Source organism: Astyanax mexicanus, chromosome 8, assembly GCF_023375975.1.
Source record: "Astyanax mexicanus isolate ESR-SI-001 chromosome 8, AstMex3_surface, whole genome shotgun sequence".
Taxonomy (NCBI): Eukaryota; Metazoa; Chordata; class Actinopteri; order Characiformes; family Acestrorhamphidae; genus Astyanax; species Astyanax mexicanus.
The window spans coordinates 15463485-15483498 of record NC_064415.1 but is presented as its reverse complement, the minus strand read 5'-3'; the positions used below and the strand labels follow the sequence as shown (position 1 = coordinate 15483498).

At 36.6% G+C, this 20014-nt stretch overlaps 2 protein-coding genes across 2 annotated transcripts; both read left to right on the top strand.

Annotated features, from left to right (window-relative positions):
* The first annotated feature begins 3729 nt into the window (after positions 1–3729).
* On the top strand, positions 3730–13814 carry si:dkey-85k7.12 (up-regulator of cell proliferation). Its single transcript, XM_049481912.1, has 3 exons — positions 3730–3803; positions 4558–4669; positions 8216–13814. The coding sequence occupies exons 1-3, from the start codon at positions 3780–3782 to the stop codon at positions 12853–12855; spliced, it is 4776 nt and encodes a 1591-aa protein (XP_049337869.1). The 5' UTR covers positions 3730–3779; the 3' UTR covers positions 12856–13814.
* Positions 13815–16955: 3141 nt separating this feature from the next.
* On the top strand, positions 16956–19641 carry LOC107197636 (endonuclease domain-containing 1 protein-like). Its single transcript, XM_015606033.3, has 3 exons — positions 16956–16977; positions 17193–17440; positions 19039–19641. The coding sequence occupies exons 1-3, from the start codon at positions 16956–16958 to the stop codon at positions 19639–19641; spliced, it is 873 nt and encodes a 290-aa protein (XP_015461519.1).
* The last annotated feature ends 373 nt before the right edge of the window (positions 19642–20014 follow it).

Sequence of the window (20014 nt, the reverse complement as noted above, 5' to 3'; positions counted from 1 at the left end):
CTTTTGTCGCTGTTTCTTTATTGAAATATTATGTACAGTTTATCTTTACACTTTGCTGTATTTTATGGACAGTAAGGCGCACCATATTATAAAACACTCTCATTTGTGGGGAAAATAATAAAAGGATCTTAAATGCGCCTTATAGTGCGAACAGTATGGTAAATAAGACTTTAGACTAGCAGAATATATCAGAGTAAGTACAGATTAGATATTAGACTGAATGTGTGACTCTGCACTGTGTTTCCTTACTTTATAACACACACTATTCAGAGCTAATTATTTAAGATCACACCTCCCAAATAAATGCATAACACCCATGCAAGGCAAATAGGAATGCAAGCTTATGTATGAATAATATGATAAACACCTCTTGTCTTTCATAAACATGTTGTTTTTTTCACAGCAACGTCGATGTTTCAGAGTTCAGATGCATTTGATGGCACTGCCGCATCTGATCCACTCATACCTGCACAGTACACACCAACAGAACACCACTATACCCCAGTGTCACTGCATTGCTAAGAATAATGCTCCACCCAAATACAGTAATATCAGCTTGGTGGTGTTTCCTGTGGGCTCCTGTCCATTGAAGAACAGGGTGAAAGGATGATAATAAAGGATGCAGAGAAACAAATGCAGAACTACAGTTATAGAACTACAAAGTGTTCCTATATGCAAAGTAAAGCTGATAATATAGGCAGTGAATGTATACATACGAGGGTGTGAAGAGTAAAAGTGAGGAGTTATGGAATGGGTTGTGTTTGATATTTCCAGTAAGTTTCCAGCCACGCCTTGTTTACCACACAGAAATCAATAAGAAAGTGACTGAGTGCTTCTGTTTTGCTTTCGGTTATGGCTTCCTGTTGGAAAAAAAAAACAATTGGCAATAACTACATTACTACAGATTTCCAGTAAGAAACACTTAGTAAATGTCTATCAGTGAGTGTCTGGAATGTCCCAATTTCCACACTAGCAGGATATAGTCTCTTACTTAAACTCTGAAGATTTCCATGAGTCTGTTTGCTGGGGGGATCACAAAAGCAAGCAGAGATGTTTCCTGAGGACCTGCCTAAGGTGGAGTTCAATTATAGTAATCTTGCCCATATAGAAATATATCTATATTAGCAAATGTATGTTTGCAATATATTTAAAAGACCAATCTTTATCTGTTAAATGAATTTTATATAAATATTAAATTATTAAAAAAAAAAATACCAGACAAAACATTAAATATTTTGGGTTTACATAAAACAAACTCATGTATTTATTTTTTCAGCCATTAAATAAAAATCTAAGTAAATGTCAGAAACACTGCTCTTTTTATTTGCATTTGCCATACTTTCCCAACTGCACAAAAACACATAACAAAACCTGTTACTTATCATTGTACCACGATGAAATCGCTGCAGTTCAGTCTCTATAAAAGAAGTTCTGTGCCTCTGTCTGGACCCAGTACTCCACCCTGGCCAAATGGCTCTTCACCACAGTGCAAGCTTAAGGCAAGCATCCCTTTCTGCAGTTCACCTTCACACTGTCATAATGAAAGTTAATAACTGTTTAAATGTTTTTAAAAACATATTGGTGCTTTATTTTATGATACAGTACTTGGTATTTAATAAGAAATAGTATGTAATAGTAATTTAATAGTACATACATAATGAGGCATAAGTAACTAAACCTAACAGGTATGTACAGCAATTCTTACTCAGAAGTTAATGGTAAATATGTAGCACTTACAAATAACATATACATTATCTCCCAACAATTCTGTTAGCAGAATATACATTTACATTATACACAAACTAGGAATGATACTTTTCACATATTACAGTTGCATAGCTGCAGTGAGAACAGATTACAGTGCAGTAAAACATACTACATATGATAATCAAACATACAAAATGATTTCAAATTATTTATCATGATCATTTAGTTTTGAAATAAAAACATAAGCAGTATAAAAACAGCATTAACATAAAGTTATTGCATTCACCAGTGCCCATCGTAAAGTAACTTTATTATCATAGTATAATGATTTTTGTTCTAAATTCCTCCAGATGTGTGCCAATCAAACCAAAAGAGAAAATTATGGCACAATTATGTCAAAATGCCAGACATGGACATAGCAGGTGTGGAGTCAGAGCTATCTGTTAACTGATGCCCTCATTGATAGAGAGAATCACAAAAACAAATCACAATAAAATAACCCCTTAGCATTATTTGCACCAAGTAATCAATACATTTCCATTACAATGTATTGATTACTTGGTGCAAAAAATGCAAGAGCAAGGGGCGGCTCTGCTGAAGATAAACTAAAGCCATATATGGACTGTTTATGTAACTTTGTGATTCCAAGTTGCTTAGGAGGGGTCATATAACATACTCCTATGAGCTGAAAACTGCCCGGTAACCAGATCGGCTCCAGCCGGTCCTGCAAGGGTGGGTTGTGCAGCACTTTCTTTTTAGTTTCGGTTATACTGATGGACTAATGTATCTGCTATAACTGCAATGTAACTTTCATAAATTTCAATAAAGAAATAAATCACCAAATAGATCAGTAAACGTCTGGAATAGACCAATCTTCTGCAGTAACAGGCTATAATAATTCACATAAAAAAATCTAAAGATAAAATAACAGCTATGAAATGTATATTACACTGAATGGTTCAGTCCACCTTCAGCCTATTTAAGCAGCAAGATCTAAAAACGATACAGAGATGCTTCCTGAAGATCAGCTGGAACAGGAGTTGTAAGTAACCCCTCAATTTAAAATATTTCAGCAGCTTAATTTTATTGTTCATTCTAAACTAATGTAAAGGGTAAATGCTTTTATTAAAATTAAACAGTCCTGCTGTTATTTAATGTGGGACAATTCTAAAAGTATCTATTTAAGCAAATGTGTATTATTTTACATATTTGAGATGCACCAAATTCTGTTTATTGAGGTTTAGGACTGACGTTAAACCCTTTTTAATTCACTGTTATGCTTTTGACGCTGTGTGCAGATATTAAAAATGTTTATTTTGTTTTAAGTAAATCAAAACTGTTCTAACCTATTGTTTGATTTTCCATGATATTTTTATACCCAAGGTTTTGTGTTATAACATCAACAACAATGTAAAAGTGGTAGCATTAGTGTAACTGGGAATGAACTTTGAATATTGTTACCTGTGTTACTGAGCTTAGCAATGTCTGTGTGATAAAAAAAAAAAAAACCATGAGCCCAGCAACTGTTCATTGCAACTATTATAATGCTCTCCGTGTTCTTGGGCGTTGGTTTTGATTATACATTGGTGGTGCATGCATCACCCCCTGGTGGCTAGATGCCCCCAGCCATGGGATTTAACCGTACATTTTCAATGTCTGGCATTTTGAGCAGAATTGTGCCATTATTTTCCCTTTTGGTTTGATTGGCACACATTTTAGAACAAAAATCATTATACTATGATGATAAAGTTCCATTACGATGAGCACTGATGAATGCATTAAATCTATGTTAATGCTGTTTTTATTCTGCTTAATTTTGTTCATTACAAAACCAAATGATCATGATAAATCATTTTAAAATGATTTTATGTAGTATGTACTATTGCACTGTAATCTACTCTCACTGCAGGTATGCAACTATGATATGTGGAAAGTATCATTCCTAGTATGTGTATAATAAAAAAGAAAATGCATATTCTTCTAACAAACACTATGTTACACTCTTTGTATTATTAGACTCTTCATGAAAAATGTCAATCTGACTCTCAGATAAATACCTCAATACTTTCACCATGGATTCAGCAGCTGATACAGATGTAAGTAAAATATCTCACTCAAATTATGAAATTTAGTTACAAGTTTTATGATCTACAAATTATTTATTGTAAGACTCAGAATCTGTCTCTGAGACCTGAGAGTTTAGGCTAGTTGGAATGAAAACTGCACAGTGTCGATAAGATGTGATATTTAATTACAATTAATCCTAGGTAGAGAAAGGAATGTAGCAAATTTTTGGACCACTGGCTTTCCTGATATATTAATTCACATGTTCTTTCCTTTTTCTTTCTATTTTTTAATAAATTAATCAAATTAAATCTAAAAATACATTTGTATCAGTGTCACACCCTTGCCCTGTTTTCCCTGTGTTTCTCATTTCCCCATGTTTTCCCCAGTACTTTTCCATCCAGGCGTAGCCTTGTAGCTCCACCCACTCGTTACCTGTTTCCCAAGGTGTTCATTGTTTCCTGTGTGTTTCCTGTGTATATATAGCCCTGGTGTTTCAGTCTGTGTTCATCTGTCTTTGCACTAACCCCTGTTGTCTTGTCGGTCCTGCGTTTTTGTTCCTGTTTCACAATCATAGCTCTTGTTTATTCCCTTGTTTATTTCTTTGTTTATTTCTTGTTTATTTCCCGTGTTCTGTTTGGTCTATTCTGTCTTGTTTTAGTTCCTTGTTATCTTGCTTTCCTGTTAGATTAGCTACTGTTTACATATATACATTATTTTTTCCCTCACTTTTGCTTATGTCTTTGTACTGACAAGATGACAAATATGATTCAATTGCTTTCCCAGGAAGATGAATTTGAAGATGCCAGGAGTGATCTTGAAGAGACGGTACAGTCCAGTTCTTCAAGAACTTGCTTCAATCAGACAAGGAAGAATGAAGACCCTGTCACACCAATAGGTAGTATATATTTACTTTATTCAAGTGTTTCTATGAAGACATTATATCAGGTCTGCTGATACTTTAAAATAAAACATACGTAATACCAAAAAGACACATATACACTGCATGGCTAAATAAACTGATTACAGCACGCATTCGCTGTGGCATTTTTTCAAAAAGTTTCTGTAATATCACAAGATTTATTTCAATCCAGTGTAGCAGTAATTTTTCTCCAAGATCTTGCAGCAGCATTGATGATGGTAGAGTCTGACCACTGCACGAAGTCTTCTCCAGCACACCCCAAAGATTCTCAATGAGGTTAAGATCTGGACTCTGTGGTTAACTCTCACAATCCATGTGTGAAAATGATGATCTCATGCTCCCTAAATCACTCTTTCACAATTCCAGCACCATGAATCCTGACATTGTCATCTTGGAATATGGTCGTGTCATCAGGGAAGAAAAAATCCATTGATGAAATAATCTGGTCTATATTCAGTATATTCAGGTAGTCAGCTGATCTCATTCTTTCAGCACATACTGTTGCTGAACCTAGACCTGACCAACTGCAGCAAACCCAGATCATAGCATAGCTCTTACTTAAGTTTGGACACACCCTTTCTTATGTAATGTTTTTTTTCTTCATATTTATATATTATATTGAAGACATCAAAATTAATTTTCCCAAAAATCCCTAGTGTGCCTTATTATCTGGTGCACCTTATGTATGAATTTTACCAGTCACGTTGTAAGAAGCAGTAAAACCACTCTGCTGAAGTACAGCATTATACAGGAATTTCAGTTTGCTGAATGAGACTGGAGCAGTATTAGCATTAGCGGCTAACAGTGCTAAGCACTAGCTCTTTTGCCAGTAATATTCACCTTTCAGAGGTGAGTATTACCGGCCTGTAGCTTGCACATTTACCATAGAGTGAAAAATCTGTGAGATTAACATACAGCACTCGTTTAACTAAGAATTTCAGCTTTGTTTACTTTACTTAGCTTAGCTAGCTAGGTGGCGACACCTGCTGAATTAGAAGGAAAACATGGTGATGCCCCGACCTTGTCAGTCGGCTTTATGACCAAAAACTGTTTTTGTTTTCTGCTCATTTCATATGTGTTCCTTTATAGTCTTTAATATTAATCTACAATGTAATAAAAAATACAAATAAAGAATACATTTGTTTGGGCCAGGCACTGTCAAAACCTTTTGGAGTCTGCAAAAGACCTGAGACTAGGACAGAAATGTATCTTCCTACAAGACAATGATCCAAAACATAAAGCAAAATCTCCAATGAAATGGTTTACAAATAAACATATCCAGGTGTTAGAATGGCCAAGTCAAAGTCCAGACCTGAATCCAATCGAGAATCTGTGGAAAGAGCTGAAAACTGCTGTTCACAAACACTCTCCATCCAACCTCACTGAGCTCCAGCTGTTTTGCAAGGAAGAATGAGCAAAACTGATAGAGACAGTCGATGGGCAAAGAGACGGATAGATCTCTCGATGGGTAAAATGAGACATACCCAAAGCGACTTGCAGCTGTAATCAGAGAAAAAAGGTGGCGCTACAAAGTATAAATGCAAGGGGGGGTGAATAATATTGCACGCTCCACTGTTTTGTTTTTTATTTTTAAAAAAAGTTTGTGATGCTTGTCATATTACACAGTTAGGACTTCTTCTTTTTCGTCCAGAAGGTTAACTCCTTTTTTATGCATGTCTTTTAACTACAGTTAAAAGTGAAGTCAGGTGGGGCCTTGTCACTGCAAACTTTGTGCATTGTCAGTGCTGTTGCTTACCTTGCTTTGCTAGCTCTCAGTGCCCCTTGTCTAGTGGCAAGTAGAACTTTTGATGAAACAATTATGTTGCCCTAACCTATAGATAGATTAACTGACGTCATTGATGCTGAGACAGCAGGCTAATGACCAAAGAGGTCTTTTGTTTCCACTCAGCATTCTTCTCCTCTTTTGCACTGATCTTGCACACATTATGCAAGTTTAACATTCCTCTTTCTCTCTTCCATGGTAGATATAATCTTGTCTCAGAACTGTTCTGTGTTTTTTCTGAGGAGCTGGTGCTTGCCAACTTATTTAAACATGTCACCCAGTCCAAGATCTTGTATTGATGTGCCACACATCTGCACCACCTGGCTCAGTTTACCCTCTTTGGATGTGAGAGGAGTACACCATTCAAGACTAAATTCTATATTGATGGAGTCACTATAACAGGATTTCATAAGCTCTGACATACTGGACATCTGTTCTTGTCTTTGGCAAAAACCTTGAGGTCTGCCATGCAGAATTAGAATGTACATGGATGTCTTGGGGTTTCTAAAGGGCTGGTGCTCTGAACATGGGCAGAACCATAGAATGTTTAGCAAACTGGTTCTCCCTGGAACATCCCATGGCAGATGCATGTTCCTAGTCATATAGCTTCATATAGGATCACTTATATCTGGAAAAAAGCAAGCACAACATGGATACTCTTGACATAACTTCAGCACAGGTACTGGATGCCATGCAGACCAGGGGCTTTGCGACTTTGCAATCTTTAGATAGTGTCTTCCAACACAAAAGTTGGCATATCTATGTTAGAGATGTTTTAGCACTTCTGCTTCTCCCTAGTTATCCAAAAGACAAACTTGTAGGTATTTGGGATACTCCAGATTTTGCCCTAATTTAATTTTAATCTCCTGCCTCAGGATCGATTTCTGCCAGCCATGTTAGGGGAAATCCTTCTCATTGCTACTTTACTTTATGTCTGGTGTTTCATGGTATAGAAAAGTAAACTGTTTACTGTCTTTTTTTTTTTTTAAGTGATTTTTTGCTGATATTTTTCACATTCTCATTCTACAGTGCAGCAACATGACATACTGCATACCCCTATTATTATAGTTATTATTATTATTACTTACACCACTACATTGTCTACTTTTTTTTCCATTTTCCTCCCCAATTTAGCACAGCCAATTACTCAACCCACTCCCTCTATTACTGGTAATGTCCCAACACACCAGGAGGGTGAAGACTCACACATGCTTCCTCCAATACATGTGAAGTCAGCCAGCACCTCTTTTTGAGCTGCTGCTGCAGCATTGCTCAGTGCAATCAGGTTTTAGCTGCAGTGACTCAGTTCCGTTACATCAGCTCACAGACGCCCTGAAGACATCACCCTAGGAGTGATGTGGGGAGAGAGCGCCGTCTACCCACCCAGAGGGCACAGGGCCAACTGTACTCCCTCTGATGGCAAAGCTGCATGAGCTGAGGTTCGAACCTGCGACCTCACACTCATAGTGGCAGCGCTTTAGACCACTTGACCACTCCCCTACATTGTCTATTTTGAATAAAATTCTGAATTGGTTGACATGTTATCGCGAATACACATACCTTTTTTCATTTTGTGCATAATAAATGCAGTTATATTAGCATTGAACAGGTAATGGATTTTTAATCATGGCTAGCCAAAGTCATTAAACACTGATCACATGCTGGATTTTATAGTTAATGTGACAAGTCAGTGAGTGAAGCTTCAATTGTCTAATTAACTCTTTGAATATTATTTTCAGAAACCATCCTTCGCAGTGTTCTTCAAACCTTAGGACTGGAGCAACATTACCATGAAAAGCTTCCATTAAGCACAGCGTTACAGATTGACAAAAGGACGGTTACAGATGATCCAGTCCAGTCCCTGTCAGCATTATCATGGAGCTTCCTGAAGAAACTGATGATGGTAAATGTGACTGCCAGAAACATAACCTGTTCTGTTTTAGAAAAGCCAGCTTCAGATAGCTCAGATTGGGAAGACGATCTGGATGATGATCAGGCAAATACAGATGAGCAGATTTCTTTGGTGAACCCTTTAGACCTTGTGACCGCTCTTTTCCTGTGTGCAGATAGTTTTCTTCAGCAAGAGATGGTTTCTAAAATGTCTGTTTGCCAGTTCTCTGTACCTTTACTCCTACCAAACTGTGAAACTAATCAGATCACCTTCATGCTCTGGGCAATGAGAGATATAGTAAAGAAATACAAACCACACTCACTTATAGATCCAAATGGATTTGTTGAAGAGAGGATTATTCTCTCTGACTTACCACTGGTGTCATTTGTACGACTTGGTGACTGTAGCACCTCTAAATCTCAAACTCTGAACAAGTTGCTTAGCAACCCCCAGCAGTACCAAGATATATTTCTACACAAAGACATGGATTGTGGTGACATTCCAAGAAAAATATCAAATGGCTTGGTGGAGATCAGCTGGTATCTTCCATCCGGTAACAAAAATATCGACATTTTCCCAGAACCTGTGGCCATTGCTAACTTGAGAGGTGATATCAACAAGTTTAAATCTCAGTACTCCTTCCTGTGTGAGACATCAAATGCTGTTTTTGTGTTCTTTGAAAAGCTTGACAAATGTGATCTTCTGACAAATAATCCAGAAAAGTTGCAGCTGTTTTTGGTTGGAGATTCTGAAACCAAGGAAATAAAAACAAAAGCTCAACAACTAAACCTGAAAAGAAACAATTTCATGTTCAGGGCAAAACAGAATGAAGACAGCTTTATCAAAACACTGCGAGCAAATATGAATACAGTGATTAGGAACTGTGAGAATACTAAGTCACTGGAGAAGATGACTAAAGTGGCACCTGAACTGGGCATCTTAGTTGACGAAGACACTGCAGATTGTAAGCGTGCAAAGGACCTTGCAGAAAAAATCACTTCAGAAATACAAGACATACCACAGTTCAAGGAAACACAACTTCCTCTTCAAGGGAAATTCTGGAAAGAACTAGCAAAGCTGGAGAAAGAAGAGTGCCGTCTTCAGTATGCAGGAGACCAGGGCATTGAAAAATATAAATGTGAGCTTGCTGCTAAGAAGATGGAGCTCAGGAAGCAGCAATGCAGTTTCAAAACTTCAACAGCAGTAACACTTTTCATACAGGCACTATCAAGACCTTGTCTGGAAAGAGCCTATTTTTTCAAATGGATGAGGATGAACCTGGACAGTCTGAGCACTAACAATGTTTCAATGCTTAAAGAGCAATATAAGAAATGCCAAGAGTCTTCAGGAAATAAGGAGGAGATTTCAAAACTGGACAAAAAGATTTCATGTTGTTCTCTAGGAATTGAGCATTTTTTTAGAGAACTTGGTCAGCTGTATGAATCTCAGGTTTCTTTATCAGACAATGATAAAGCTGAAAACCAGTTATCACATCTTCCAAAGCTTTGTGCAGAACTTCTGCTTGAAGGATTCCCTTTGGAACTGTTGGATGGAGATGCATCAAATATACCCATTAGGTGGATTAATGCTGTGCTGACAGAGTTAAATGTTTTGTTGCAACCCAACAACAGAATCAGGACAGTTACAGTTTTAGGAGTCCAGAGCACAGGAAAGTCCACACTACTGAATACCATGTTTGGAGTTCAGTTTGCAGTCAGCAGTGAAAGATGTACAAGAGGAGCATTTATGCTACTGCTGAAGGTCTCAGATGAAATCAAAGAAGAAGTCAACTGTGATTACTTAGTAATTATTGACACTGAGGGGCTAAAATCTGCTGAATTAGCACAGCTGGACAATAGCTATGAGCATGACAATGAGTTAGCTACCTTTGTTGTTGGTTTAAGTGATGTAACAATAATCAACATTGCCATGGAGAACTCTACTGACATGAAGGACATTTTGCAGATTGTAGTGCATGCCTTTATCAGGATGAAGGAAGTGGGTAAGAAACACAAGTGTTTTTTTGTGCACCAGAATATAAGTGATGTATCAGCACATGCCAAGAATATCAGAGACCGAACACTTCTGTTAGATCAGCTAAATGAAATGACTGAATTAGCAGCTAAAATGGAGGACAATGACCAGATTACAAAATTCACTGATGTTATGGAATATAATGTAGAGACTTCTAACTGGTACATTCCTGGACTCTGGCATGGAAACCCACCAATGGCATCAGTCAATGCAGGCTACAGTGAAGCTGTTTCTGAGCTCAAAAAGACAATAGTAAATGGACTTGGGAAATGCAAGGGATCTCAAAATACCATTTTGGAGTTTATTGAGTGGACAAGAAGTTTATGGAGTTCTGTGAAGTTTGAAAATTTCATCTTCAGCTTCAGGAACAGTTTGGTGGCAGATGCATACAGGAAAATATGTGTGGAATTCAACAAGTGGGCCTGGTCTTTCAGAAAGCACATGCACACCTGGACATTAAAAGCTGAGGCGAATATTTCCAATTTTGGGAAATTCTCTGAAAAGACTGCTGTGTCAGAGTTGAACCAGCTTGTTAACCAACTGAAAGGTAATGCAGCTTCAGAGCTTTCCAAAGGGGAAAGTACCATTCTGGACAATATCACCAGGTATTACAAACAAACAGATGGCTACATAGATCTTGTGGAAATATACAAAGAAGACTTCATCAACAGTGGAAAATCTTTGAGACGAGAGTTGGAGAATGCAGTTAGCAACAAGTTAGAAGCGGCTTCAACCATTTATCGAGCAATGTCGAAACTACAAGACATCAAAAAGAAGCAGAGGGTTTCAATGGAACAGAAAGTGCTGGCATTGCTTGAAGAATGCAGAAAGAGCAAATCCCAAAAAACAGATGAAGACCTTAATCAAGACTTTGATAAGATGTGGAATGAAACTATTGAGGAACTGTCATTTCAGCCACATCCTAAACAAAATATCATGGACTGTGTTTTTAAACAACTTATGATCAACCTGCAACACAAGGGAAGCTCAGTCACAAAGGAACTTGCTAAACCTAATCTGGAGGACTATGGAAAAGATCCATTTACTTTTGAAGTAGGATTTCTGCAAAAATGGTTTATGAAGCAAACAGTGCTTGAATTTCAAACATTGTCTGAAAACATCATTACAAAATCAGAGCAGTTTATTGAAGAAAAAATTGCAACTAAAACTGATTATGATGACACATACATGAGGGAGATATTGCAGATAGTGGATGATGAATTAAACTCCTTCAAAAAAACTCAACACTGTGATAAAATTGAAGTCCCATTGAAGAAACACATCTGTGGCTTTGCAGGCAGGAAATTTCAGGCCATGCATGATAGTTTCATTCAGGAGAATGACCCCCGCAAATGTCTGGAACAATCCAGAGATATGTACTGCAGAGACTTCAAGGATTTATTCCATGAACGAGATCAGTGTCAGAAAAAGGCAAAAGAATTTACAGATCGTTGTCTCATGCCTGCAGTTAAAGTGTACCTTTCCAAAGCCATCGGTCTTGAAATTGTTGAAAATATGGTCAATGGGAAAAATACATCTAATTTCCGCACACACACGCTTTTTCACCAGTTTATTTTAAAAGAACTGCTGGATAAATTTAAGTTTGACAATTATTGCAAGTATATGAAATCATATAAATCCTTAATGGAGGACAAGATTTTCTGTGAGATTTTAAAATGCATGCATGTTGAAAACAAACTTGCTGAAATAGAAGGGCAGTTGTTTGTGAGGATTACCAATTACATAACCACGTCTATCTCCAAATGTGTCAAACAACTGGACAGACAGAAATCCAGCAATATTAAGGAATTTGTTTTTGCTGTCTGCAAAGACCTGGAAGACACCTTGGTCATTCCTACGGATTCAGTGGAAGAGCTTATGAGTCTGAACAATGCAGATGTTGAACAGTTTGCTGAATGGCTTACAAAATCAGTGGAAGAAATGAAAATGAAATTGCAACAGAAAAGTCAAAAACAAGATTTATTTACGAAAATAGAAAATCTTCAATTCGATCCTGTACATGAGCTAAAGCAACTATTGACCGGCTGTGGAGAACAGTGTCCATTCTGTGGTGTTCCGTGTGAAGCAACTGGTACAGAACACACAGAACACTTTGCTACCATTCACAGACCCCGAGGATTAAATGCATTTCACTCAGTTTCTTCTGAGGAACTTGTGACTGACATATGCACTTCTGCTGTGTTTAGTGAAAAGAGGTTTAAATGTAAGGACACAAACAACAAATTCCATCTCTACAGAAACTATCGTGAGATTTATCCTAACTGGCAAATCCCTCCAGATACCATCGAGGCATCCAACTACTGGAAATATGTGATGGCCCAATTTAATGAAGAATTTGCTGGTTTCTATGAGGCAAAACCTGCTGATATTCCTCCTGCCTGGAAACAAATCACAAAGGAACAGGCAGAAAGTAGTCTGAAGGAATGTTTTTGAGGAACATACTGCCTGCAAACACATACGCGTAGTTCATGGCAGATCCTACAGCAACCATGCTGATACTGGTTTTAAAATGAAACAACTCTAAAATATGATTCTCTGCTGAGAGAAATCATCAGGATTCACAACAAACCCAAATTCTGTCACATTGTAAACCCATGCTACTATATTTATGCCTGTTTCACAGCTCATTTAAACACCTGGCTTTAAACATTTTTAGAAAAAGCAAAAATCACACTGTCCATGAGGACCAAAATGAGAAAAAAAATAGACATGTATGAAATACAGAAATCTTAAAATGTAAAATCTATTACATTATTGCTATCAACACAGTTAAAGAATGATGTATACCACATGTGCTGTATCTGATTTGTGTAATAAATGTAGTGGTTTTGTGTAATACAGTATCTTATAATATATAATCCAGAAGAAGTAGAATAATGATGGTGATTACATTTTTTGTTGGCACGTGACCAGCTTATGTGGAAATATTGCAACAAAATGGTCTCTGAACAAATATTACTCTGTATGTTATTATGCTAATCAAAACTCATTCAAAAAATACAATTTAATATGTTCACCCTCTGATTTTTGTTTTTCTTATTGCAAATGAAGTAAACAAGAGTACATTATATAGTTGTGATTTTTTTTATCACTTCATGTGTTTTTTTTTATTTTGGGAAAAACTACTGGAATCTACTTTTAATATTTCCATATCATATCCTACTTTTATTGCAATTTTCTTGTTGTTTTTTTCTGTTTTTTTTTTGTTTTTTTTTGCATGAATAATACAATGAGTTGATCATTATTGTGCATTATTTAGAAACATGTTCTATCATGTATTAAAATATTTTCTGAAAATATCTGATATAACAGCTCAAGTTCTTCAGGTTAAAGGTGCTTCCTCCTTTAAACAGCTATAACATGTATTTGTATCAGGCTACAGACAGGGCTGCTTTATGAATTCATGCAACGCAACTATGTCTTAAAAGCATTTGACACTGTTTTACTTTTATTCAGTGTGGGCATACCTTTGATAATATTACTTTTATATTTTTAACACTTACTTTTTAAGTTAACTGATCATTTATCAGTTTTAAAATCTGTTATCTCACTTGTTTTAGTGCTTTTTAAAACATGTTGATCCACAGCATAGAGGCTACAAAACTTAAGCTATGCAGCCTTTCAACACAGCTTTAACCTAAATATCTAAAATAAAATGATGTAGCCTAAAATATACACTTGCTGCTCATCCAACACTTCTCAGTCTTCACCGTTTGCTGTTTTATCAGCCATGTTTTATCAGCCATTACATAAATGTAATAGAGCTAACGTTACCTCCATCACCTCAAAGTCCCTGTGTTATCCTAACTTTACTAACGTTACCTCCATCACCTCAAAGTCCCTGTGTTATCCTAACTTTACTAACGTTACCTCCATCACCTCAAAGTCCCTGTGTTATCCTAACTTTACTAAAGTTACTACCTGTTTACTTGCTACACATTCCCGCTCAGTCTGTCCCTCGTTTCCTCTGTCAAAAGCCTGTGCTCTCTCTCTGCTGCTGCTGTTAACTGCGCTCAACACTGAACGTACCCCGTAGAGAAGAGGTGTAGAACCGGCGGACGCATACGTGCTATCGCTTATAAACATTTGGGTATACACTGGCAAGCCCACGCTTTCTTCTTCACACACACAACGCAAAGTAGATAAATTTGAGGAGAAGGGCGTGACTAATTTGCGATACAGAGAAACCTGGAATGGAGTGAAATGGAACGGCGTGGCAATTCTAATAACAATGCACTGTACTGTGGGCAGTCAAACAAAATCCCGGACGATTTTGAAATTCCCCCCGGGCATTTTTTTTAGGTCTCAAAAGTAGGACATGTCCGGGAAAAAGAGGACGTCTGGTCACCCTAGCTAAAATGTTGTCAATACTACACCTAGCAGCTAATTAAGTTAATTTAAACTGAAAGGAATTATTACCATTAAATACAGCTTGTAGCTAAGTTATACTATCCTAACATTTAGGCTGTATAACAACAATTTACCATAAATGTAATGTTTATAAGCCATTCATGCTGCTAATAGTATTTTAATGTTTGGATATACTAGCTAGCTAGTATTAGCAAGGCTAGCTAATGGCATCACACTAGCTAGCTCCGGGCTAGCGAATTAGCAGTGCTGTTGAACAGGCTTGGAGAGTCAGGCTAGCGGCATTAGCGCCACGCTAGTCAGAGTCAAGCTAGCAGCATTAGCGACACACTAGCTTTTAGCACAGTCAATACTACACCTAACAGCTATAAAGTTAATTTAAACTGAAATCAATAACCATTACATACAGCTTGTAAATAAATTATCCTACCATTTAGCCCATATAACAACAATTTACCACAAACGTAATGTTTAGAAGCCATTCATGCTGCTAATAGTATTTTAATGTTTGGAAATACTAGCTAGCTAGCATAAGCTAGGTTAGCTAATGGTGGCTAAAACCTCAACTTACCTTCGATATTAGTAATGTACCTCTCTATGCAGTTGCTGTATCTTTTTAACAAAACTGCTCTTGGTAATCCACATCCCTCTTTAGCCCATTTTTCTACATCGTTCACTGCAAAACATGGTAATAGCTGAGGATTTGTGGTCTATGCCATTGTTGACTACTTCTATTCCTTCCATTACAGCCTCAATTAAAAAAGGCGGCCACCTGAGAAAAATATACATATGACAGATTAAACTCAGTGACCTGAATCAAGAAAAAAAGTTCCTAAATGGAAGACTGAGTATTAAGACTGGTGGTCATGTGGGAGTCTGAGGAATTCTGGGAGATTGAGTTTTGTGTTGAGCCAGTGACAGTGAGAGACAGCTATGCAGTCATGATAATATGTAAGGCTGATACTTTAAACCTTTATACACACTTATCATTCTATACAAAACCTTTTTACAGTAACAAAATACAAAATGAAGTTTCTGCATTCAGCCCATGTTACATTTTAGAAAGGTGGTATTTATAATGCAGTTGCTGTTTACATTTTAAGAAGGATGCTTTTAGAATGCTTCCCTGCTAAATTAAAAAAATAAAACTTAATCAAACAAAATAAAATGGTTAATGATTGTGTAGCCATCTGTCTTTAGACTGTGAAGAAAGAAACATTTTATGGCATATTTTAAAAGTCATTAACTAAAAGAAATAATAGATTTATTGTAAAAGTGATAAACTCTACCGTTTTGAATGTGTATGTTTTTTATTACTATTACTAAGCCAGTTCAGTTATTGATTGGCATTCTGCTAAACATAATAAGATTTTGTGGCTTTGGTCATTTACTTAGTTATTACTATTAACATGCACTTTTAAAGTAGGTTGTAGTGTTTTTACCAGACCTAGAAAATTCTGACATAGGATGACTAACGGATATGCATGCATACTAATCTACGAGGAAAGGTAACTTTGCTACAAAAAGTTGACTATTAAATATTATTGTAAAATTAAGTAGTCAAATAGTGTATGTGCTATAAATTAAGCTCACTTATCTTGTTCCAACCCCTGAATTCACAACTATATTCAAGATCTGATAAAAAAATAAAAGAATCTACATTTGTTAAGGCACGATCTGATTTCCTCGGGTTGCTGGTTTGTAATTTTTTCCAATCTTTGCTAAATTAATCTAATGGCCCTGTTATGTGGAAAGAAGGATGAAGCTAAAACTGAAGCTATTTTTTCTTTTTTACTAGCAGGGTTAAATCATCCACAATGGACCCACTGGCCTGTGTTTAAACTAACTCACAAGAAAACACCTTACAACATATATACTGTGGGTGTTCCAAAGCTGTCCACTGATGTTACTGTTCTTGATAAAGTTAAACACTGCTATCCTATGACTGTTGACATGTCAGCATATTTATACCACTGTATATATGCAATATGTTCTGTAATTATAAATTGATCATTCATAACTATATATATTTATATAAGTATTGGTTGTTTAAATGGAGCATAAGTTATGGATAAAATACACAGATTGATTTAAAAATGATTTTTCTCACAGTGCCAAGAAAAATAATCTTAGCTCTTGGCCACAGTCAGTTCTGTGTGTGGACCATGCCATTTTATGAGCTGGCAGGTGTGATAACACCTACCAGTATCATTTGCATACTGTCCTTCTCTCTGTCTCTCGTCCTGTTTACTCTGGCGTTCAGCTCTAAGTAAAACAGCTGGATCAACTATATTCTTATATTCTGTATACATTCTGTATACATCAACTTCATCATCATCATCATCATCTCTCTCTGATGGCTCCTTTGAGGATCACTGTCTCTACTCTACTCCTCTTGGCAGGACTACGTGTGTCGGGAGCCGTAGTCTCGGACAGCTTTAAGGAATGCAGCCAGTTCCTCTACATGCACACACCACCCACTGGCATCCGAGGGGGCAACCTAAAGAGGATTTGCCAACGCTATGGGGACAAACCCCGCTATGCCACCCTGTACGACAGCAGCCGGCGTCTGCCTCTTTATTCAGCCTACACGTTCAAGAAATCGGACGGGCAGAGAAGGATGGACACCCCCTGGATGTACGAACCACAGGTAAAAGAAACAGTCTGCATTGTTTTATGTCCTTTATTGCCTTAATTGATCTTTAGTGAAAATGACTGTGAACTTACCAGACTTTAAATTAAATATATGGAACATGGACAAGGATTTTTCATAATAGTAAAATCTGCATGTTCCCTTTTACAAGCTTTCAAAGCTCTGAAGCCATATTCTACACATTCAGAATATATATACTAATTCCACATATACACAAACAAAGAAGTCCCCAAAGTGCATGTTCTAATTGCACCAATTGTTTATTGCAGATTTAATTTGATTCTCTTAATACTGTCCCTTTTTTTGCGTGGTAAAAATCTGTGAAATCAACCTAAGTATGTTTATATGTGAGACTATGAGAATATGTATATATATATATATATATATATATATATATATATATATATATATATAAAAAACCTGAACCTCTGTACAAGATGTTTGGACAGGAAGCTGCTTTTTGTCTACAATTTTATTATTTTACTTTTGTATTGTACTTGTATTGGGACACTGTTTTATTTAAAATAAAGGGTATTAAAAGTATGTGTTTTTGTTGAAGTAATTGTCTCTACTGTTCAATGGCTTCTATTTAAGTTTAAAGCATTACTCTGAGGATTTGATTTAATAAGATCAGGATTTTGCGCGACGTTTGGATGGCAGGGGCAAGATAAGTTGTTTGTGTGCATTTGAACATCTACGTCAGCAATGTGTGCAACTAAAAGAATTTAATGCCAGTTGAACCAGTGCATGAGTGAAGAGGCCACTTATTTTTATTATGTCAAAACAGTGGAGGGTGCATAGAAAAGTGGGGTTTAATAAGGGGTAATGACTCAAACTAGAAAAGAAATTCTAACAAAAACAGGAAGAGAAATGCAGACATAATAACTTTTTATATTTAGTAAAATATAAGTATAAATATCAGTAAAACAATGATCAGATAAATGATGCCACAAAGTGCTGGTCTTAAAACTTAAAAAGTCATAAACTGGAATTGAAAAGCATTCAAAAATAATTGTATAATATTTTTTGAGATATTTTAATAAAAATGTTTTTTTTTTCAGTATAAAGATGATAACAGTTTAAAATTAGGATTTAGCAAAAATATATTAAAATATATATTACTCTTTAAAGTAAAAGTGTTACAAATGTTTTAGAAGTACGCCATAGAAAAAAAACAGTTTTTGGTCTCTTACAGAATTCTTAAATTTTTTACACACAGTTCTCCACACACAAAACCCTTCAACAGAAATGGTTGTTCATGGAACAAAAATATTTTATGTCATTACTAAAATATATATCCCCTTTATATGTAATAGTGTTGAGGGTTGAATTACAAACTCAGAAGATCCAGTATTTAGTGTCAGTTCTCATCAATAGAAAATGTTCTGCTTATAGCCACAGGACTCCTGTGAGAGAAAAAACAGACATAAAGCCTCATAAACGTTGTTTGTTAGCTCCATGAAACTCATAGCTCTAGTCCAAGACTAAATAAATTAATCTTGGACACCAAACATGTCTTGACTAATGGATTATATATGTAATTTTGGCCATAAGCATTTTCTTCCTTTTTTAATTATAAACATTTCTCCCTCCAGCTAGCCTCTGAGGATGAGAGCGGGAACATGCAGACTCTGCCCCCTGGTGACAAGACTGACCCATTGATTGAGGAGAGCCAAGCAGTGTTGGAGGACTACACTGACGCTGTGGAGTATGAACGTGGCCCACTAAACCCAGATCAACACCAGGCCGACAATCAGGACAAAGCTGCCGTCTACACGCTTACCAATGTAGTGCCTCAGATCACTGACTTCATGGAGGGTTCATGGGCAGCACATGCAGATAGAATAAGACGACGGCTCAATAACTTCTGCCAAGGCGTTTCGTACATTGTTACCGGGGTCACCATTTCTGGGGTGACCATTCGTCGGGGTGGGCAGGACCGCATGGCGGTCCCTAAGCATCTGTGGTCAGCGTACTGCTGCCCACGGTATGATCGTAACTCACCCTATGAGGTGAGGTATATGTTCCCTTCCTATGCAGCCTATGGACTGAATGAAGTGATGGGCCACAGTGTTGTGGAGGTGCCTCTAAAGACACTTGAGAACTTTCTGAAGAACCAAACAGGAATGGACAAAAATTTGAGCATATTCTTAAGAGGCTGTGTCTCGGAGAACAAATTCAAAAAGAAGAAAAGATAGGAATATTACTGACAGTATTTTAAATGTATATATGTGTATATATGATGTAAAAACTAAATTTGATAAAGAGTCCTTAAGCAGTACCCTTGTATTTGCTATATGTTAATTTTGTGATATTGTAAAACAGTAGTTTCAATTCAGAATGCCCTGCACCATCAGCATACTAAAAGCAGCAATCTTTAAAATAAATTTTTGCCTGTTGCTTTACATTTTAAAACATGCAAACTAAAGAAATGCAGCCATGTATCATATTGTGTCTGTAATGTGGGAATAATTGATTTTTATTGACATACAACATGTTTGTGTCATGTTTACATTATACTGTATTGTTTGTGATGTTTTAACACCTAAGACATGCAATGACTTATGCACC